Consider the following 24,031-nt stretch of genomic DNA (forward strand, 5'->3'; position numbering starts at 1 on the left):
CCCAGATGCGGGGGTCTCGTAAATACGAGCGATAGGTACCCAAGGGGGCGTTGTAAGAAATATCCTTAAACTAGGACAATAAAATAATTAAATGAATGTGGAAGAGAGAAAGCGGGAGGTACTTATCTCTGTTGACCAAACGCCTGAGAAGCGATGAGAGGGAAAGGAAGCTGTGGAGCGGAAGCGTGTGTATGTGTTTATGTGTGTGCGTGTAGTTGAAATCCAAGAAAGGTAGGAAATATTTGGGCTTAGGCCTAAAGAGGCGTATTAGAATCGGTTATCGGGGTCAGCGGAAGAGTGAAGGGGAATAGTGCAATAAGTGCACTAAATGCGGTTGAGGGAAGGGAAACAGTGCAATCAATGCACTAGATGTGGATGAATATGCGTGAAGCGAGAATTCGGAGATGCATTTAGATGCGGACGCTGCGAAGTGCTTGGTATCAGCGGAAGTGATGCGTAGCAGGCTGAGATGCAGTAAGAAGAACACCAACAAACAGACTTGCAGAGAAGCGTATGATGCAATGCCCCACAGAGAACTGTGCCGGCAGGTCCACATGGTCCAAAAGGAAGTAGTGGGGCAAAGGGTCTAGAATATAGACACAAAAAACGGTGAAAGGAAATAGAGGCTACTGACAGTGACGTATTTAGCATAAGAAACGAAAATAACAAGTTGAGATAGATAGAAGGTTTGAGTAAACAAAAAAAGGTGAAGGGCCCCCACCACGACCCGAACAGGTATTTCAAATATTGACGCGAAAAATCATTTCATCATGCTTTGCACCTTCATCAAATCATCTTGGGCCCAAATTTTGTCGAAGATACATACTACGAGTATAATGACAAGCAGCGATCTGATGAATCTATTCAGTTGAGAAGTGATAAAGTTTTTAGCGTCTCTCTCTTTGGTGATCCAAACAAAATTTGAAAATCTCCAAGTTTGGTCTTCAGTTAAATTATTGTGGTTGGCGAAACGAAGTAAGATTTCTTATTATTTCTTAACACTATTTCTAAAGCTTCTTACTTTAAAAAGTTTTCGTCGAGATAACTTTTGCCAGCTACTAATTCCACGTAAATCACCATAGCAGGGTAGAGACGGTCTTTTCTAAGGCATCTAATTAATAATAATTTTCTGAAGCTATAGTAGTCGTTATATAGTTCACAAGGTGTATCACCAATTTCTGGACGTTCTGATTCATACCACTAAAAATAAAAATAAATATTAACCACATTTATTATTAAATTAATGTAATTAATTATAAAAGTACTGACCATCTTCCAGCGAGCCGAGTATTCCGGGTTAGTAAGTTGATCAGTGAGCTCTTTAAAATCGTTTGGGAATTCTGCGACTAATTGTGCAACATCCGTCCAAACCTAAGTAAAACATTGTTAAACAGAACTTAATTGATAGGATTGAGTAGCATCGCTTACATTTTCCTGATAAATAAATTCCCAAAGGTAGATAAAAATTTTGTCAGCGATGTATCTAATAAAATTAACCTACTCGTATTACCCAACATTACGGATCCTACCATATACTATCGCTGCACTACTGCACTTTTACATATACTTTTTTATAATAAAAATAAATACTCTGCAATTAAAACAAAAAGATTATCTTATATCTAACATTCAAAATAATAAAGTTTTTTAAAGTACAATAAAAGTGAAAAAACGATGAAATCTCGAAGCTCTTTGTTCCTTCCTACACCCCAAATTCCATTTTCCGAATATGGCTCTAAGATCTAAACATTACGTTAGACTTCGCTATCATTAGTCAGGACTCAAATCTAACTTCCGCACGCTTCCACGACTTTTATAGCGCTATTATAAATAACCTTTGCTTAGTACAGTAGAACCTAAAGTTTAGCGTGTTCTTGAGGCAGGAAATACCTGCTGCCAGCTTCAAGCCTTACCTTGATATTTTCTCTTATATCATCATTATTGATAAGGGGGCATCCATAAATGACGTAACGCCACTATGGGAGGAGGGGTAGAAAAATTGTGACACTTTGCGACAAGAGGGGGTTAGGGGGATAGAATCAGCGTTATGTCACGCTTTTTTAAATCACTTTTTCATTTCCTTTTTTTTAAATAGCGCGCGTTTTGTACCATATGATTTTCGTTTTCATCGACTGGGTTATCGATATGTCGGTATTTACAAAAGCGCTACTCAAAGACTGTTGTTTTACATTGGTTTTTATGGCTGCCCGTAGTGAATTCGTTGAACTAAAATTATCGCGATTGATTCTACCGTTTGTTGACAATAGGATCGGATCGATTATAAAATGTCAGAAAATCTTTATCAACGTTTTTACAAAGCTGTAAGAGTAGCATATCCCTCAATACAAGGAAATTTTTTAATGAAAATGTATAATGGGGAAAAACCAAGATGTGACATAATTTTTAGGGGGGGAGGAAAAAAATTGTGACTCAGTGTGACAAAGGGGGGCAGGGGGTCAAAAAAGGAGATTTTTAGCGTTACGTCATTTATGGACGAACCCTAATCAAGACTGCCAAGTACTCAAAGAGGCTTTCACCTTTAATGGAATGATCTTCTGTTATGAAAATCAGCTCCATCTCTTTGGGACTCCTTGAAAAGTTTATGAACACTTTCTTATTGTCGCTTATGCTGTCTACTTCCTCAAATTCTTGGAATTCAGCTCCTGGCTGAACATCTTCATATGCCATATCGTTGTCATATTTGTGAGGCTAATATAATCAGTCCCGTTTTTTCTCTTTTTTTTTTTTTTTGTTTTCTCTCAATAACTTAATATTGGAATAAAAACACCGAAATTTTGCAGTTCAGCGGTACTAACGCTTGAAAATGAAAATTTGAAAAAGCAAAAACAAAAAGTGAGAGTCCTAACAAGTAAGAACTCCAAGTTGGAATGCCGAATTTGTTTCATTAATAATTTCTCAGTTTTGCACAATGACCTGGGTTGAGATAAACCTAACCGATTCGGCGAGGCCCTTCTTACCATTCCGCCTAGAATGGGACGGAATCTAGAGGGTTCGCTCAAGAAAGTCCACCAAGTGAGACAATCCTTCTTACGTATGTCCTAAGGAGACGAGATTTGACACCAAACGATCATGTGGCCTATCTCGAATCTCTCAAATAACTACTCAGAGGTTTGATACTTTTATATCAAAATAAATCTTTTGTTCACTCTGACTTATTTGGAAAAAATATTCTTTATGAATGCAAGAGGCTTTTTCGATACAAGCCAGTGTTTTCACCGCCACAGACTTTAGAAATAATATTATACTTTTACTTCAAACATAGGCAAAGACCGTGAAACATCCTTCTTGTTAAAGAAGGGAGTGTCTGCTTTTGATCATTTTCAACGCCTCTTCGGAAAGTGCTTGGGGACAAATTAGGTCCTCTTTGAATACCTTGAAGATGAACCAAACCTTTCCAACCTTATCGTTACAAACTCTCCCCAGGCAGTGTAGTTTTCATTTGAGAAATCTCCACTATCTCTGAGAATATCTAGCCATAAATTCCCCAAAAGGATTTAAGCCTTAAAAATCCTTCAACATTGCAAATTTATCTGCTTGAACAACTCTTTGCCTTGTATTCTAATACGTATGATGAATTCATTTTAGGAAGATTGTAGATACCTTCCAAAATGTCTCATTTGTTCACTGCATCCAACTGGTCAAGTTAAGTGACCAAAACTCATTAAAAATAAACTATCAAGTAGAATGATTCGTCAAAGTATTGCATAGTACTTTATAAAGAAAAACAAAAAATGTATCAGTTTTCAAACCTTCTTTGACAACCAAGGAGTCCTTGAAGTCTCAGGTGCTACCTCAGGGACAAAAGCGGTACCGCCCCTCATAATATAACTTATTTTAACTGGTGTTACACATTGATCATAAAGCTGCCATCTTGTCGTCAGGTAAAACAAAAAGAAGAATTTATCTTTATTTAAAAATCCTGAAAAATAAGAAAAAAAATATATCAATTTTTTCATGGAATTCAAAATATTCTTTAAAGTGAAACTTGGTATTCCCCCAACACGAAACAAATATTTTACTTTTACAGTTTCTCCTACTGGTGATTTAGTTAATGTTCGAAATAGAAATTTAGCTGAAAGAGTTTTCAGAATTCATAGTTTATGATCCCCTGAACTTAAAAATATGTTGTTGACGAATATTTATGTGTCTGAGTTGGGACCACTTAATTTAAAACCGAAAAATTGAAGAATTGATTACTTAATATACATTAGACTGGTACGCTTTGTTTCTATAGGATTTTTGAACCTCTGAACTTTTTTTTTATATAAATAATTTTTCTGGCGTTGCATCAAAGTCCGTGGCCACTTAATTAATTTTGATATTATTTCAATGCCCTGCATAGGCATTCTAACAGTTTATAACTGCAACAAATCTATTCGCCTTTTTCTCTGCAATGTAGAAACAAATTTATTAATGGCCGCCATTTTAAAGTTTTTTTCTTGATTATCACATTCCAGTTTCCCTCTCATTTTTGAATCATATGTAATACTAAGTACTTGACTGGCCATGAATTCTCTATCATATCCTGTTTTATAGAGCTTGGACAATTCGAAAGGTCCATAAAAACCACAGGTCTAAGTTTATTAGTGTCATTTTGTAATATATGTAACTGTCATTTCATCTTTGGCTGTTTTACCCGCAAGGGGTGACTTTTGTATGCAAATACGGGGTAGGGGAGCGCGCCCACGGAATACCACAGCTCAGTAACCATGCACTAGTACAGTACATGAAATACGAGTACACACTATGTTACAGATAAGGTTACATCCACAACATACTTTAGGGTTAACGCCCCCAGGGCCCGAAATGGGAGCTGTGCTAGTCGAGTAGCTTCGAGGAGGCAGCCCTCTACTAGTGTCGGGGCTGCGGACCAATAACCCACATCCCTTAAACAAACAAATATCATAGAAACCCATAACGCGAAGAATATTTCTACAGCGAATCTATGACCCAGTCCGAGAGGGCACGGTTCGGAGGTAAAGAAAGAATCAGAATTACAGCATTTTTTCCAAGAAGCAGACATCGTTAAAACGGTCAATCTCGGTAGAATCACTTGGGCGGGCCGCATGTCTTCAAAAAATACTGCACCAGGATGTGATGTTATCCTATGCTGAAGGAACTGACCACACTAGGAAAAAGTATCTTGAAAATAACGAACCTTATTGGAGAACAAACTATGTGATAAAAGACTGAAACGTACAAACTATCTGGTCCATTTTGAAACCTAAGAAAGAGCAAGATGTGAAATATTTCGTACCGGCTGATTTCCCTAACATCCAGTGAAACATCCTAACTTTTGAAAGGTTAATAGAGGCCAGGTTGGAATGGAGAATGATATACCTTTTTTCAGAACGGTTTAGGGCGAGGGTTCTCATTTCAGACATATATGACCATTTTACCAACAACTATCTAGTTTGTATATATCAGATGCTTACAATCACGGTAATATTAAATGCTTAACTAAAAAAAAAAGCTTGAAATCATTAATAAAATAACTGAACATGTAAACAACATATAATATGAGAAAAATATGGTGAAATACGAGTAAAATGGGAAAGTATATGGTCCCAGAAATACGGGATTAGGAATGCCTCAGGAGGTTGTGTTCAGCCCCACCCATTTTAATATCACTGCGGATAAAGTCAAATCTTTAAAAATGACACTCGTTTCTCTTCCTACCCAAAAAACTAATCATAATCTAACTCTACTCAAAATATTCCTTTCCATTCTTCCCGAGATGGACGTTTCGGACGACTCTGGCGACCTTCTTTAGAAACTGACCATGGAATGAAAATTATTAACGAACATAAACAAGAATGATTATAGTTTTCAGTTTTTCGAAATGGTTTCGTAGGTGCATGGTCAAAGTGCCTCATATCAATTTGTTGAACAAGTCTTAGCCGCTGTTGTTCAAAGGTAAATGTAAAATAAATTAAAAAAGAACACATTATTTTTATTACATCTATAAAATTCTTTAATCCTAATGCTTATTTTTTTCAAGAAAACATACTACACTAAATTTCTTTTATTAACCATTAAATGAAATCCAAGGCTTAGTCCAAGAATCGAACCGAGGAAAACAATACAAAATAACCTTTCCGGGCCTCATCTCTACCGCTCTGATACCGTGGCGCCTTAATAATTTAATTAATATATTTTTATGTTTTCAATATTACTTAATATTAAAATAATTCACCCACTCAATTCTTGTTAGTATGTTTGTTTCTTTTCTCTGCTAAAACATTATTGATTTATGTTCACATACATTGATATTTTTAACTGATTTTAAGTATAGTTTATTGCCAAACATTTGCACTCTATGTTGATGTTAAATGTCAATTAAGGAATTGCAACGAACGAATTAAGCGAAAATAAAGTACCAGTTTGTAGAGTTACCGAATGGAAACTAAGAGGAAACAACATAGGAACTGTGGGTTTATTGTCACTCAATTAAAAGTTGGCTCTTCCACGTTGCCACATGTTACAATGTAACCTCAGAACCTGTTTCTCACCTGCTATCACATACTTGAAGACAGCTTTCGGTAGCAAATCAACCATTTTATGAGGACCCACCACTTCATTCTCATTTCTGTGCGGGATGGTCACAGCTAACTCAATTATGTCCGTAAATTTGTCCAAAGAGGGTACATAGAGCGGATTGATAACACTTGCATTATTCAATGATCTGTATAAAATAGCTAGTTTGATCGCAACAACCTTATATCGTTTTTTGTCTTCTAATATTAATACTTGTTCATTTAGTACTTTCTTAAGCTCTGTTTGTATCTAAAAAAAAAAATAATAATAATTAAATAAAATAATGCATTTACATGACTTAATAATTACATAAAAAGCTGGGGCGAACTCAAACACGACTTTTTCTAAAGCCGAAAATAAAGTTAGTACAACTAAAACATAGTAAATGGTAGAGGGCATTTTGCTGCTATTAGTAATATATGTGATGAGATAGGTTTAATTTAATATAATTTGCCAAATTTTAAGATATTGCTTTCAGGGGATGAGGTAAGTTTGGAGGTTTCAATGCGCTGTTGCCGGATTACTCTTTCTCAGTCTCAAGGAACTTCAAAACGTAGTTGAATCGAAAATTTGACCTACTACAATATTTCCAGAATCCAGTTATAAGCAAAATAAAAAAAGAGTAATTTAGAGTCCAAATACCATTTACTTACCATCGTGTATTCAATGTGTATGAGTCTATTCATAACTTTAATTCGTGAATTATCCAAAAAATTATCTCTTATAAGCCAAAAGTCTTTGTACATTAGAGTACTGAGCTTCTCCAGTTGGGTGCCTAAATAACTTATTCTCTGGCGAAACTCAAGCAATAACTGTTCGTAAGCCGGAAATTCAACAGAATATATTAAAGTGTTTAACTGTGATATGAGATTCTGAAAAACATAAATAAAGCAATTAAAATGATTTTTTAAAAAAAGTGAGAAACACATACTATCTCCCGGGTAATGCTTACCAGCTTCGCAAGCAAGCAAATCACAACGACAAAGAACTTTCCAACTTTGAGTGAGGATGCAAAGATCTCTCTTAATTCGTAACACCTTTCTATAAGAAGAAACTAGTAAAAGAGGTCCAATTACGTGAGGTGACATTCATTAAAAGATAGAATAAAGAGAAGTACTCTTTTCAAATTAAAACTGTCCGGTAGGGCAGTTGTATAAGGGTTGATCATCAAAAACTGCACGAAAAAGCGTAACGTTGAAAAACACCCAACTTTGACAATTTTTTTCTCTTTTTCTATAAAAGATAAAATTCCCAATTTTTCTTTAAAATAAAGGGCAAATCCTCCTTTATAACTGTATTTATTTTGCAACAACCTAGATCTTATAGGTTTCGAGAAAAAAGTTGCCGAAAATGAGCAAAAACGGCTATTTCAAAAAAATGTTCTTGTTCTTATTCTTCTTCTTCTTGTTACCTTTTTTGTAAACAACGTAGCGCCTAAACGCACAAACCGATTTTCATGAATGAGGTATCATTCGATTCGGAATGTTATGTAGATGTGCGTTTTGGGGGTCTCGACGCTGTACATCGAATGGGAGAGGAGTTAGCCCCATTTATGTAAGGCCCCCTCCAAAATTTAATAATGTAATGAGTAATTTAAGTAATGAGTTTATAAGCTGTTTAAAACATTCGTGCAACATCGATATAAGCATATTCATCAACAACTAGATGTAGGTTATTCACATTACTAAGTAATGTCCAAAAAAATTTAATCACGTTGAGTTTTATTGGTAACGCGAGTTCGAAGCAGAAAATAAACCAATTCAAAACCATACTGAATAATGCTCCGTTGGCTGTGATTATTACGCAGCTATGTCATACGAAGTAGATTTCCTATGCTATAGGGTTGACAAATAAGTTCGTTCGGTTTTTGAGTATGGAATAAAAAACTTTTTTTTTGATACACATTTTAATAAATTTTAATCAATTATATGTTGACCATTCTTATTGATAACTTCTTGCCATCTTTCCACCAACTTCATTATACCACGTTCGTAGAACGTTTGTGGCTTATCGTCGAAAAACCAATCAAAATGTTTTTTGAGTCTTCTCATTATCGAAAGTTTTTCCGTTCATGAAGTTCTGCAACTATCAGAATAAATGATAATTAGAATGTGCCAGGCTCAGTGAATACGGAGGATGAGGCAAAACCCAGCAGTTTATTCCGAGTGGTCAATGACGTATGCGGTCTGGCGTTGTCGTGGTGGGAGACGACACCTTTGCGATTTGCCAATTTTGGACGTTTTGTGCGGATTGCATGGTCCAGTTTGGCTAACTGCTAGCATTATGCAGTTGAATCAATTGTTTTGCCTGACGGTAACAGCTCGTAATAGATGATACCTTTATAATCCCACCATACGGAGAGCATTATCTTCTTCGGATGCATTCCGCCTTCGAGCTTGTTTGCGGCGGCTCACTGCAGTGCTTCCATGATCTTTTACGCACTACATTATCGTAGACAATCCATTTTTCATCTCCCGTTACCATCCACTTCAAAAATGGGTATTTTTGACATTTCCGCAACGAATCGCAAATGGATATGCGAGTGGCTAAGTTGGCCTCGGTTAATTCATGCAGTACCCAAAAATTGAGTCGAGAAACGTATCCCAGCCGGCGCTAATGATTTTTGGAGCTCGTATACGATGTGTTAAGTGCTATCACACTATTGCTATCTCTCTCACCGATTCGCATGGCTCTTTATCGTCATCATCTGAATTAATCTCGGTCGGGTGACCGGAGCGGGGCGCATCATTAATGTCAAAATCTCCAGAACAGAAATTGACGAACCACTTTTGGCACACGCGTTCTGTTAGGGCATCATCACCATAAACACAAATCGGAATGAATCTGTACCAAAATAAAAACCGAACGAACTTTTTTGCCAACCCGATACTACCTTAGTCTTTATTGACGAGAATTTCTGAATAGAAATGTCAATAATTATTTTTTCCCTGTACCCTAACTTTGTGCTAAATATTTAAACAACAAACTAACATAAATACAAATTATAGAATTTAAAAGCATGGCTGGTACATTTTTCACTCAATTATTGTTAATTTAACAACAAACCTCCAAGTGAACATCCGAATTGATAACAGTAGTCTTGTGGTATAAGGCGGGATCTATACTTTTATAATTTAGTCCGCAAGATAAAAATATCTTGAAATTTTCATCGAATAAGATATTTTCTCCATCAAATTGAATCACTTGAGTTCCGTGATAATCTGAAATGAATAAGTATAGATAAAAAAAATCAAAGGACTAATGAACCGCTTGTGTTTTTCCAGGGTTGGTTTGAGAAGTAACTCTTACTTTCCTTACTAAAATTTCTAATAAATACAATGACAAGCCACTTTAAACATTGATTGATGCTATCTTTGGTTGGCCATCGACCAGTGAACAGTCGCTAAAAGAGCATAGACACTTTTTCACTTAGCACTTTATAAACCAGTGGGCCAAATTATCGAATTATTATTTATTTGTAGTGGATAGTGAGGTGCAAATTTTTTTCAACTTATTTAATTCTTAACAATGCGCGTTAAAACTGAGCGTAATATAAGTTTTAATTGTGGTAATATCACTATTCTCTTCCCCAGGTCTTGAAGAAGTACACTAGAGGTGCACGAAACGCAGAACTAATTCTCTTAAAGAAAATTGTGATTCCATTACAACATAAATGATAAGAACAGTGAAACATTCAATTAATTCATCACTTAAATGATATATATTTTCAAAATAAAGTTCTCTAATTTACTTTACCTATTATTACATTCTTATTTATCAACGACTCCAGAGTTTTCGAAATAGAGTACACGTCTGTAACGAAAACAGTGGCTCCCATTTTGATAGCTTCTTTCATTACTTTTTTAAATTCTGGATTGTCAATGGATATCTCATAAAACTTACAATTTGCGCTCGTTGCCATCCTTCTGAGAAAATAGTTGAACTGAAAAGTATTATTTAATTTATTTTAGAATAATGTAGGGGACATAATTATAATTATTATACATATTATATGGGAATAGGATAATGGATAGCGTAAACTTTAAAATTGTAGTGTGGTATAAATTCTGGGAGCATTGTTCGCGCCGTCGGCAGAATGGTGGGGGCCTGGAGAGAAGTGTGCGTGTAGTTGTGTGTTCGTCTAGGTGTGTGAGTGCTGTGGCGTGAGAATCTGGGCAGAAAGAGGAGAAACGTGTGAGAGTGAAAAGCATCTGTAACATGAGCTGGATGTGAACAGGCGGAACTTATAGGACACTTTCAGACTTCAGCGTGAAAATGCAAACACTGGAAGAGGTGGAGCTTTGGTTAAGTCGAAGATCTGATTGTCTCTGGTTTCAACTCTCTCTGGGTCCCGGCAGACTGGGCGTCGGGCGGTGGAAGCTGGTTAGGGTGGACACTGGTTGGGGTGGTTGGAGTAGTTGGGAAAGTTTTTAAGTGTCTAGATTACAGGTATTTAGGTTTTATAGGTACTTACGTTATGTTTTTAATTTTAGGGAGTATTTTATCTTTTGGGGGAATTTCTTGTGTTTTAAGTCTAGACTGTTTTATTACTAATTAGTGAATGTATTATGTTCTGGTGTTAGTAATTAATAAATTCTCGTAAGTCATGAAGCCTGTTCTCTTTGGTAACTCCTAAGTTCCGGGGACAGGGTAAGCACTACAATAAGACTTTTGTAATATACTTACTTATATGTATATTGTAAATATACATATACAATGTCACACCATTTATTTCATCCTAATTAGATCAGATAGAAATCTTATGTGTTTGTTATGGTTGTCCCAAATAGAAGCATTGTCTAACCAAAAATTTGGAGGACGGATACCCCGAAAGATGAATCTCACATCTTAGTAACAGAAAATTCTTCAGAAAACGAAAGTTAGTTAATTAGATATATTTCACCTGCTTTTCGGGATCGATTATCAGTGGACACTTATCAGTCTTCATAGTAAGCACTGCATTCTGTATCGAAACTTCATCGGTTTTTAGTCCATTCTCATGCCAGCTGTAACAAATTAGTTATATTTAAGCGAGAAAAAAAGTCTGGTATAAAGCAGAATTTCTTTTAGTACATTTTTTTATTTTTTTATAATGAAGAATATTTCTCTGCAAACATGGAATTTTTATATAATTTCAATCCAACCTTTGAAATCTTCTCACATTAAAAAAAAATCTAAGAGTCACCTTATACAATTTGTAGACGTTTACCTCTAAGTTACTTAAATACGATCTTAGGACCAACATTACATTCGTTGGAATTTTCGAAATTGAGTTTTTATTTGAGATCTTCAGTTTGACAAAATGGTCCCAAGAAATTTTAAATAAATTTATCTAACTCACTCTCTTAAATAAGTTGTCAGGATAACAAAAGCCGGATAAACACTGAATTTTCAAATTTTATAATTTGTATAGGTGTATCCATCAGGTTATTTGTAATAATAATTTTGTCAAAATTAGAACTGCAATCCTAAAGGGTCATTTAGTATTGGTCCGTGATCTTTGATGTCTGGAGCCTGGAACCTTACTCAAAAGGAACTTCCTTTCAAAGAATTCTCAAAGAATGATGGATCAAGATCAATAGAGGCATCTTCCCTCAAAGAACAGTTTATTCCTCAAACCTTCAAAATAGTGAAATTAAACAATGGTAAGGAAATGTTTTAAGTTAGAAATGGTGAGAAAAATTTATTTGAATATTTTATTCCTGATTATACTTTTACAAATAGATTCTGCAATTTATATATAAATAGTACTCAGGAATGGATTAGCTAAGCGGTTAGCGTATTGGATTCCCACGCAGAGGACCCGGATTCGAATCCAGCTGCTGACCCTTAGATTATCTCTTTCTATGGAGCTTCTTACAGCTACTGCCACTGACAGTGTTGTCTGTAACGGAAGAACACTGTCCGGCGCTAAAAGTCTTATGTGAACTTTTATATAGAAAGAAAAGCAACGAATAACTAAAATCCTTAGGGAGCAGTAACTTTAGCGTAGATTCGACGCACCGAACTTACAGGATATTCACTGGGAAATAATAATTATAAAATATGGAGAAGCAAAGAGAAAAACTTGTTGAGCGAGTAAAAGAGAACATTGTTTCGTATAATTGTTTTAAACGTACCGACCTGGTGGGAGAATCTGAAATACCAAGAGTATTGGTGAACTTGGTGTGATAAGATGCTATAATTTGTCTCGGTGCCACACCTCAGCGCACGTTTACTGCCAGTATTACAATTTTTAATTTTTAATTTACGAGTATTTTAATTTTTTTTTTTTTAATAAACACAGCATGAAGTAACTTAAAAATGAATATAAAAGGACGTCGTTGCAAATAGTTCTGACAATTTTCTTACACAGAACATGAAAAAATATCTTTCTCCTGAACCAAATAAGACACTGAACTCGGAGAATATAATGATGGCGGCAAACTGAATTCGTTTAAAAGTTGGTTTGCTGTGTAGGATTGAAATTATAATAAAAGCCCTTCAGTGAAACAAGGAACTCCTACAGTTTATTACCCGAATATAGTTCGGGAAATATAGATAGTATAGTAAATTTAAATGTATTGGAATGTTTGATATTTGGCAACCCTGTAGAGGGTATACGAGAAGGGTTGACCATTAGGGGTTGCAGGTAAGTTGGAGACATTCCTCAGTTTAGTTGAGTTTAGTTTGTGTCACTCTTTCTAAATGTTATGCCTTATGAATTATGTGAATAAACTATATTTATGTTAATTGTGTTTATTCAAACCCTTAAGTATTAAGTATATAATTATTATTGTTTTATGTGTTTTAGTTATTGTGTTATCTCCCATTTTTATTTTCATTTTTTTTAATTTTACAATAGTTTATTTTGTTTTGTTAATGTAAAGAATAGGCTGGAAGAACGGCCGGTAACCCCTTAGTTCGGTGGGGAAAATTTTGAAACAGGAACTTGTGGACGCGGTGGCAGAGAGAGAGGGAATAGGCGACAGTGAGTCTTGAAGGATCTCTCTAGATAAACGGAGGTGCCACGTACGGTTGATACCGGATTTTTTAATAAAAAAAACTTCCTTGTAAGGAAAATAGGCGATAACAGAACTACCCTGCCAGTACACCTACTTGGGAGAGTTCCTCTGGTAGACCATCTCTCGGGGATATAGGGTCAACGCCTACAACATCGTGGACGACCGGAAGTGTTGCTATTTTGGCCTACGGAAAGCGGAAAACTGTGTGACTATTTTTTTAATATTGGCCAATATTTAAATTAGTGACCAAGCAAGCTGTATTTGTATTTTTTTGTATACCTGTCAATTTAGTTATAAATAAATAGTGCTTTCGATTTTTTTAATATTTACTTTTATTGTTTTGTTTGTTATTTTTCTGTTTAGTTTATTTTTTTTTTAAATTGGTAGTTCGCTGTTAACACAGCTCCATTTTGCATTATCTTTAACAGGGTGGCGCTCAACAATTGTCGGTTTTTTAAATTTAATTTCTTTCCTTATTTCTTCTTTCTCTTCGCGATTTTGGTTATTTAAGCCGCCCACCCCTTCTCCACTTAGCGATGCCGGGCTTTGATCATTGCAGCCAAATTTTGGGGTGATAAGTTTCAATGTTTAAAAATTTGAAAGAAAAGACTGTAAGAGAAATATTTGTGGCAAAAATAAAAACCATACAAAATAAATCAATGGTCGCAACATCAGAATATCTAGGCGGACCTTAGCTCTTAATAACTCCACTATACTTACAACCGAAGTTCCCAAGCTTCCACAAGCCATTTTAGTAAGTCAATTTTCTTCTTGCTCATTGGTATATGAAATATCCGTGAAACTCGTTGCCATCTATACAGTAATTTCCTTCTAGCATGTCCAACGAGTGGTCCAAGGTAATTTATAAATGCTGAGAGTAGCAAACTAGTACCGATTGAAGTTGACCTTTTAAAAATTAGTTTTTTATATTTCTCTTGCCATCTATAAAAATTTTGAATAATATTAATACATTAAATGAAATAATATATATAATGATATACAGTTACTGCAAGTTTAATGCTTAATTGAGCAAGGAATAGCAGACCTTTTCTTCCTTGGAAGATAGGAATGCCCAACTGTAGAAAGTGAGAAATATAAAAACTTTAAAAAAAAAGAAGGAAGAAATACGTCTACGAGCGGGATAGGGGAGCGCTGGTAAACTATAGTTCGTATTGTCCTTTCTCATTCCATTACATTTTTCTTATTCCACGTCCTATGAACATTCTATTTCTCCATTATTTGAAGTTCAATATTGGTCTTTACTTCACTGTCCAATTTATTCTCTAAGTTTAGAATTTCTGTCTTGGACTACTTATCGGTGTTGATTCGGTTAGTGAAAAGATTTCAAAACATCAGAACGTTCGAATGTAAAAATAGCTCGGGAGCCATTATTAGACTTTTTCTGGTTTTTTTTTTTTTTGTGGGTGAGGTAAACTATGAGATTTATTTAATAAACCACAGAACTAAGAACATTGGCCCATCGCTTAAGATCACTCTCAAGTTATTGATAATATAAAGCTATCGTTGTTAATTGTTATGGGTATTTGCTAAAATTCTTTTTATTGAGTAATAAAAATCTCTCAATCTAAATCTAAAAGTAAAAAAGAGAGAGGTAGAGAGGTTATATCTTTGATTTCATACAGCAATGCGGACCTACATTTTCAACACATCGGTTACTTTACAAAAATGTTACCTTTGAAATTCATCTCTTAAAAAAACAAATAATTTTGTAACTTCCGAAACATAACTCCTCTTCTGGGGTATATCAGTTTTGATGCCATTTATTATAGAAAGTATCATTGGCATTAATTTCAGGTTTCTTTGCAATTTGCACTTCATGTCAGCCGTTTCAACGCGTAACGTCTTATTATTGTACAGCTAGAAATAAAAAATAAAATGAAACAGATTAGATTTGATTTTCAATGCTTCTTTAATATAACCGATTTTAAAATTTCCATCTTAAAAGTGTATGGTTCAAAATAGATTTAAATTTTCTATAACAAAGGGAAAATATTAAATATCTATCGTAGCCATTAAATAATATATTATGAGTTACAATTATTTATTAAACAGCTTAATGAACTTGAGAAATGTTCGATAAACTTCTTCTAAGCCTCCAGTAAACTTATAACCAAAAACCTAAAACTAGAAGTTAGTACCCACTAAGTCATGGGCCTCAACACTACGTAGTTGACAGTGACACTTCCATATTAACAAGATCTAAAGGTACTGCATTCAAAACTGATAACGCCTGCTGCGCTTCGACTGACTTGTTCCTCATTAAACTTAACATCTCAACAATTTTGTAATATCTTAAGATGTACTGGATACTGCATGTGGTTGTATCTATCTAGCAACCTGCTCATTATTAGTTTATTATTACTGTTCATTATTATTTTTGGTGACTTATTCATAGTTTCAATGGGATTTAAAAAATAAATGCCAGTTTCAACCACGATAAACTTTATTATGCCGAGCTTTCGACCTAGGGACTAGGTCATCTTCGGGACTGTGGAACATATGTTTTAGAGAGACATGTGCCATCCTAGTCCGAGAAAAGAACATAGCTCAAGAAACGCTAATGACCATAGTCGTCGATGCGCCAGCGAAAAAAATTACCTCTAATATTACTATATTATTATGTTTTGCCTTAAAAGTAAATAAAATAATAATTTTATGATTTCCTTTACTCGCTTCTGCTTTTCATTATAATTGGAGAAAGAGTCAGATAAGTGTAAAATGAGCAATCGAGTTTGTTCTTACTCAACAAAGTACTTACCGGTTTAAGGGACTCTTTGCGAGCCCGAATTGAGTTAAGTATAGCTTGTTGCTCTTCAAAAACTTCATGAAATTCTATAATTCTTTTCAGAAATCTGACAAATAGTTCATACACGCCTTTAATTGGGGTGTAGGTACAAACTTCCTTACCCTGAAAAAATACGTGTGTAAGATGGCCTTTCTAATAATCTAGTACTTTCCAGGAAAAAGTGAAGATAATAAATTAAATAAATTCTCAGACTACTAAGGTAGCCGCAAGAGCGAAATTCTCTCTCCTATATATTGCTAAGGAAAAGTAAAAAAATTCGGGCCTTCCCTTTGGTCCACTTAACCTAACCCCAAAACTAGATAAGAAATAGGAATTTCAGTAGAATATAGTAATCAGTTTTATTTAACTTGCAGGTTTAAGATAGCGTAGAAATCGTAGGAACAAATAGTATTTGGATATTAGATCACTTGATGAGGGTAGATATGTCAGGTTTAGGGAACAAGGTGGAATTGAAAAAAAATTGTACGGTATAAGGGTTGATCGTCAAAACCTTCACGAAAAATAGAAAGGTTGAAAAACTTTGATAGTTTTTTTTTATATTTTCCAATATAAGGTAAAATTTCCAAATTTTCTTTAAAATAAGTCGTAATGTTTTGGAAGGCATAACAACTAGATTTCGAGAAAACTGCCGAAAATGGGATAAACAACATTTTTGGAAATTGCTCTTTTTCTATTTTTATACAAATGCGTGAACTGACATTCATGAATGAGATACTATTCGATTCGAAAGTTCTTGTAAATGTGCCTTTTTGGGGCAATTAAGCAATTATCTTTTACTTTACATCATATATGAAACGTGAATTAGGAACGTAACAACCAGACTATGGGAGTTATGGTAAGATAAGTAACAAATAATACCAAACTTTGTATCATATAAACAAAAATTATAAGTCTTAACAACTATGGGCAGCTAAAATGATCAGTAAACGCAGGCGAGCTCGCACAGGGTACAACAACCGCGTACGTTCGAATTGGAATTGTCTTCTTCCTTCTCTTCTAGTACCTTGTTGCCCGCGCGGGTAAGTTAAAATATCTTAGGCGCCTCACATGCAACTCCCAGTACAGATGTTAATCCTCGAAACTCAATGGAAATCGAACATCTCGTCCTCAGTACGTGCGTTTTGTCATAGGAGGATCCTGAACCGTTGGTGGAACCAGCGTGCTGGTTCTATGACTTTTGCCTATGCATGTTTCATTCGATCCGTTTAATCAAACCCCGAACCTTGACGTGAACTACTGAAACCTTTTGAACACAGGAAAAGGCCCTTCGTAGGGTGGTTGCGCGTGATCAAAACGCACTAAGAAATTTGTCACTCTTGAGAAAGATCAGAATGGACAAAAAATTTTGTGGAATCATATTTTGCTTAAGCCATCACATTTATATTATTGAGTGCAATTTGCACGGTTGTTACAGTGCGAAACTGCAGATACTCTGTGATGGTGATAGCGGAAAGTTCCTAAGTGTCAGAAGTCCCTATCTATAACCACTTGTTCACTAACTGTAGACTAGAACAGGTATGGCCAACATACCTGTTATTTACAATTTGTTCCTTATCCAAAAATTGAGTAATTTTATTTAAGAACATAACCATTTTATTTTTGAATTATTATTAACTAACTTTTTTTGTAAAAAAAAAAAAAACCTCCATTACGTCATTAAGATTGTCAATAATATTAGACGTATTCATTCATCAAAAAGTAGGCATCGCGAATTCAGGGGTATTTCGAACAATTTTTGGTACGCACCAACCTATTACATTTTATTATTACTGTGTTTATTGCTACACTATTTGTTACTTCCGTTTTATTAAATAATACTCGTTCAAAACTAAAATGGTTACTTTTATTTTTGTTCTTTCTTCAAAAATTAACATACGAGTAAATTAATAATTTGATGTCAGTGAAAAGTCGGTTGCGCAACTTTCCAGTTTTCTGCATTTACACCCCTCTGTTCGGGGAAGGGTATTAACAAAAAAAAATCCATATGGTCTTGAAGTTCAATAAAAGCACAACTTCTGTCAGTGGGTGACTGCTTCATTCATTAATCATTGCAAAAATACAGTTGAAATACAGTAAAAATTTTATTGTTTATAATAAATGTTTTGGGGCTCAGGATTAAGCAAATTTATAGGAGATTTAATGCTCTTTCGTTCGGAATGGACAGATTTGTTGTAGGGTAAAGGATAGAAAAGTTAAGACAGTTTTTATGGTAAAAAACGCGAGTGTCAATGGAAAAGTTAAAAATGCAAATATCTTGGACACTATTCAGAATCGGGCCAAAGAGAATAGAATATTCACCTCCGTGTACACCCTGTAAACAGGGTGGTCCATTTGAAACGCACCAATCACTAATAACTTTCTAGGAAAGCAGAAATCCGGAAAAGTCCGTGAAGTTAACGATGTGAATTTTGTCTAATTTTGAAATTTTCCACCCCGATACTGTATCTTCACTTGTGGCGTAGTTACGGCCAAAAAACTGATCGGGTTTTTATTAGGACCACTGGTTTTGACAATATCAATTATAACTTCAGAAAAAATTGTGAAAAATGGTGTTGACCCCGTTTCGATATCCTTAGTATTTGTCGAGATATTTAAGATCAAAATTACAATATAGACCCTTATTCGTGATAGGTTTTCAATATTAATTTTCCACCAGAAACACACGATTTGGAAGGTCCTCTGACTGCAAGAAATGTTGTTTGTGACGCAAAGAAAATAAAAAAAAACATAATTGAAGATTTTAAAGAATGTAGTGTAATGTAATGGTTGTGGGTGAATCAGATAAATTGGTTAAATCATCATATAAAAGCAACCATCACATCATTTTAATGTACCCCCTATGCAAGGCTTCTTGACCTATGATTAGAGTAAGAATATCTTGCCAGTGAGCGGCGGGTGTTGTTCCAGTGGTCAAGAGCATGGCTTTGTAGTTCGAATTCCGCGTATTACTACTTTTTATTTTAAAAAAAGTATTATTATGTATGACTACATATGCGCACTTTCGATTATCATAAAGTGTGTCTCTGACCGGACAGTGAGGTTTAAGAAGCTCCTAGGAAGAGACAGTCTGTGACAGACAGCTGAATTCGAACCTGGGATCTCCGCGTAAGAAGAAAATCCAGTGCTTTAACCACTTCACTTTACAGCTTGTTGCTATCAAATCGACTCATAAAAATAATTCCTTAAAATAGTTAAAATAAAATATTTCTAGATAAACTGACTTTACCTCCAATAATTTCTTAATAGAATCCAGGGTACTTTTACTGACTTTTTTTGGATGTACTCGTCTCAATATATCAATGAAAGTGCGCTGCCCCAAAAGTTTTTGAGCCTCCGACCATTTTACATTGCTGTTATTATTTATGACTGCGCATAGTGCTAAAGTTAAAGGCTTTATAATTTTTACTAGCCGATTGCCAATCGATTTTCTATTAAACAATTTAAAAAATATATATTAGAATGAATGTGCATGCTAAATTGCTTAGAAAAATTATTATCACTATTCTGAATTACTAACTGGACCTTTAATTTATACTTTGTTCATGTAACATTATTTCCTAATTAAAACGAATATTAATAATAATTGTCTTTATTAATTAACATTTACATTTATCTTCATAAATAACATAAAATTAAAAATTACAATATAAAATAAATAAATACTTAGAATGCTTATTCTATTTTTTAACTACTGACTTAACTCTTGGTATCTTAGACCGTCAGAGGGGAGTCTTGTTGCCATAACTAAATAAATATTATAATGAAAATAATTGTGAAGGCACAGAATGCAAATAAATTAAAGCAAACTGAAATTAGAGAAAAACATAAGCTAAATTACAAAACAAGTTCTGACTTAAATTTATAGAAAAAAAAATAGTAGAAGTCTTTATACCCAAGTTCACAATCTATAGGCATTATTAATTTTTTTATTTCAGATGAAAATTATCACAATCCAAAATATGTTGATAATACTGTTCTTAGTCTTTTAAAATAAGCTTACGAAAATGAATGAGACTATTACACCATAATTCAGTATTATTACAATTTGCAATGTTTAATGAGATGCTTAAATTAAATGTAATCTCTCTGAATCAAAAAATATCTTTTTAATTGCTAGTCTAGATAAATACTGTAATGAATGAACCGAGCCTACGATCAAAATCTACCGAAAAGTATTTAAATTATAATTAACTAAAACAAAATTAAGCAGCTCCATGGAATACATTTCCCATTGATTACAGTTCAAATAAACGGGAAAAACATACAGAAATTATTTGGTTTTACACAGAACAATTCCTTATTTGAAGTTAACAAAAAGAAATAAATTTACTGATACATAGTATCTTTTACATTTATAACACAGAGATAGCCACACGAACTCTCCCAAACTTGGTATCTCTTTTTAGCTGGAATCCATAGTACATGAAATTCACTAAAAGTTATTATATACTCTTCTTGGTCCATAATTTCCACAAATGTTTCAAAAAGTAAGTTAATGACGAGGGGCCAAGGAGGAAGCTCAGGGGGCTCCGCCAGGGTGAATAGTCAAGGCTTCACCTTCTATTCACCAAGACCGTCCGAGCGTAGCATCAAGTGATACTACATCCTGCAAGAGGTGGCCCTGCTGGATAACTAAACTCGGCGGATCTAGACATGGATGTCGATAAAAATCCCGGGTGGCTTAGGGTGGAAGTCACTCGTCACCAGGGTGGTGTCCCCGGGGGCAGCTCTGGAAAACACCCCCCTAATCCAAGGTGTGGGATTCCGTGCCGAGGGATGGATGGCACAGGTTTTTTTTTTGTGCCAATAATGGATCCTCCGGGGTACCAGGTGACCCTCCGGTAGTAAGTAGCCTTACCCGGCCAAGCGGGGCTCTGGTCGGGTGGACTCTTAGGTCTCTTGCTGATCGTGGGAATACATGGGGGCAAACAAAAATAAAAATAAAAATACCATAAAAGGCCAACATCAACAACAACACGCACAACAACAATCACGACCACAGCGACAACAAACTAAAAAACATAATCATCAGACACTACACAAATTTCAACAATCACACCTAGAGGCACCGAATGTTGCCATAGGCCAAAGAGGTGGAGCTGATGGCTCTGCATCCATTAAGGCCAAGGCAGGGGTGCACTCTGGCTTAACAGGGATTACAGAACCTGTACGTGCCGACAGGGTAGGGGGGACTCAGGAACCACGACCCGGTAGAGGCCAAGGAAAGGGGAATACTCCTCCAACTGGAACGACCGGGGCGGAAAATCCCAAGACACCCGCCGCTAAGGGGACGGGCGTAAGGCGACAACAAAGCTTCAGGGCTGATTCTCTGGAGGCGATCGAGGCGATGACGGATGCAGAAGTGCACTCGGCTCGCATCTCGGGTAGCTCGAAAAAGAGAGTCGCTGCCCTGACAAAGGCTGGGATAGAATATTTGCAAGCCAAAAGGCAAGTAATTAGGGAAAACTTTAACCGCTGAGCCCAGCATACCTCCAAGGCAGCAAAAAGACCCAGATCGAAGGGGGAATCTCCACAACAATGGCAGCCGGCAAAGAAGGCTAAGGCTAAGGCTGGGGAGCAATCTTAAAGCGAGGCCCTCTCCTTTGTCAAAGTTGCCATTGTGCAGGAGGGGTAGCCCGAGGCTCAGCTGGCTCCGGAAAGGCTTACCGCCATCCAGTTTGCCGTGCTGAAGGAATATGATCAAATCCCAAAGGGGAGCATGCAGGTTAGATTAGCCAAATGCATGTATAGGCCGGGGTTTGTTTTGGCCACCTGCGCTGATCAGTTCAGCGCAGAATGGCTTAGAGACATTGTCCCAAGGCTTACACCCTGGAAGGGAGCCAAGCTACTACCGCTTCTAGGGGATGATATACCAAGGCCTGAAACCGCAGTGGTATTTATCCCCGATGAGCAGGGTAGCAAAATAGAGGCCGATATTGTGCTGAAACGGTTGGAGGTGGGTAATCAAAAGTTATGTACCGGCAACTGGAATGTATGGGGTTGTAAACCCATGGAGGGCGGTCAGGTGTGGACGTTCTCCATGGATAGGGCCTCATTGGACGAATTAAGGAGGCTGAATATGTCTCCTTTCTTCGGTTGGGGACAGGTGAAGTTCAGGGTGAAGTCCTCAAAATATAAGGGCCCGGAAAAGGCTAAGGCATCAACGGATGAGAAAGAGTCGATGTTGAAGGCCACAGACCCAGACCCAGACAAAAAATCTACGCCGGGGTGGCGGGGTGGCTTGGAGGGAGAAATGGAGGCCCTCCGTGCCGCTCTGTCTGAATTGCCTGCCGGCGGAGAACATCCCAAAGAGGAGGGGGCAGAGGCGATGGAGATTTCCGTGGGCGACCTCCCGAGTGGAAGCGGATCCTTGCCCCAGAGGCCTAGTGGCCTGGGGCAAGAATCAGGACCCGCTGAGACACAGGGGGGGAGTCGCGAGAACACAGGACGTCGCCCTGCCCACCTCGGACGCTTAACATGGTACTGAAAGTGGTGCAGGCAAACCTTCACCACGCCAAGGCTGCTTCGGCTGTGGAGTGTAGGAGGTTTGACAGCGAGGGGCTAGATTTAGCCCTACTGCAGGAACCATGGTGCCATGGGGGGTTTGTCCGGGGCCTTAATCCCAAATTGGGGAAGGCGCTATACAGCAAGGCTGCTATTAGACCTCGAGCCTGTATAGTGCTTAGGAATGGAATTAGCGGTACTCTAATACCGGGGCTATGCTCCGGAGATATTGTTACAGCTCTTCTTAACATCAACACCGAAGGAGAACCGAGAAGACTAATAGTTTGCTCGGCATATTTTCCTAGTGATGAGGACTGCCCCCCGTCACTGTTAGGCGACATTGTTGCCCACTGCCGGAGAGAGGGGTTGCAGCTGATACTGGGGTGTGACGCCAACACACACAATACTGCATGGGGGAGCACCGACGACAACGCCAGAGGTAAGTTACTTTTAGAATTCATTTCTGATGAGGGGCTGCATGTGTCTAAAATAGGATCAGTCCCGACATTCGTGACTGCAACTAGGAGGGAGGTGTTGGATTTAACTCTTGCCACGCGTTGCATTTCAAATAACGTAGTTAACTGACATGTATCGGATGAGCCGTCTTGTTCTGATCATAGACATATCAGATTCGATATATGCGTCCCGCCCTTGGTTATCAAGAGGCTGCGAAGCCCTAGAGGAACGCATTGGGGGGATTCAACCAATCGCTCACTGAGTCCCTATCAAGCTTTAAGGTTGATGTTAGAAGGACGGAGAGCATTGAACAGGCAGTGGTCCAAATTAATAAGCGATAATAGAGGCCTATCAGGAAAACTGCCCGGATAAGATCAGACCGCAAAGGTCAAAAACAGTCTGGTGGAATAGTCATCTGGAGAGGAGAAGGAAAGAGGTGAGAAGGCTATTTAATAAGGCCAAATATAACCAAGACTGGGAGTCATACAAGCAAGTTCTGACGCAGTACAATAAGGAGATAAGGAAGGCCAAGCGAAGCGCCTGGCGGTCATTCTGTGAGGATATCAAAGATACCCCAGAATGCGCCAGAATCAGCCTCGGGATGTGAGGACGTCTGCTCGGAAGCACCAAAAAGGCCTACACGAGCGGATTGGAAGATTGCGACGTACATCGTTTAACCAAA

The 24,031-nt window shown here is 36.7% G+C and overlaps 1 protein-coding gene across 10 annotated transcripts in view; it reads right to left on the bottom strand.

Annotated features, from left to right (window-relative positions):
* LOC141448125 (dynein axonemal heavy chain 10-like) overlaps positions 1-24,031 on the bottom strand; it is a 269,181-nt gene that overhangs the window by 23,706 nt on the left and 221,444 nt on the right. For all 10 annotated transcript variants that reach the window (XM_074116245.1, XM_074116251.1, XM_074116250.1 and 7 more), the window contains 12 exons: positions 19,616-19,817; positions 16,342-16,491; positions 15,256-15,440; positions 14,283-14,504; positions 11,462-11,564; positions 10,315-10,501; positions 9,625-9,779; positions 7,212-7,430; positions 6,534-6,807; positions 3,771-3,940; positions 1,270-1,371; positions 1,022-1,200 (listed from right to left, as the gene is read on the bottom strand). In XM_074116245.1, the coding sequence (XP_073972346.1) occupies positions 1,022-1,200; positions 1,270-1,371; positions 3,771-3,940; positions 6,534-6,807; positions 7,212-7,430; positions 9,625-9,779; positions 10,315-10,501; positions 11,462-11,564; positions 14,283-14,504; positions 15,256-15,440; positions 16,342-16,491; positions 19,616-19,817 (2,148 nt within the window). The remainder of the gene's footprint in view (positions 1-1,021; positions 1,201-1,269; positions 1,372-3,770; positions 3,941-6,533; positions 6,808-7,211; positions 7,431-9,624; positions 9,780-10,314; positions 10,502-11,461; positions 11,565-14,282; positions 14,505-15,255; positions 15,441-16,341; positions 16,492-19,615; positions 19,818-24,031) is intronic.

This window comes from Rhodnius prolixus, unplaced genomic scaffold, assembly GCF_049639745.1.
Source record: "Rhodnius prolixus isolate KJV_2025 unplaced genomic scaffold, Rpr scaffold_1, whole genome shotgun sequence".
In the NCBI taxonomy this organism is placed as follows: Eukaryota; Metazoa; Arthropoda; class Insecta; order Hemiptera; family Reduviidae; genus Rhodnius; species Rhodnius prolixus.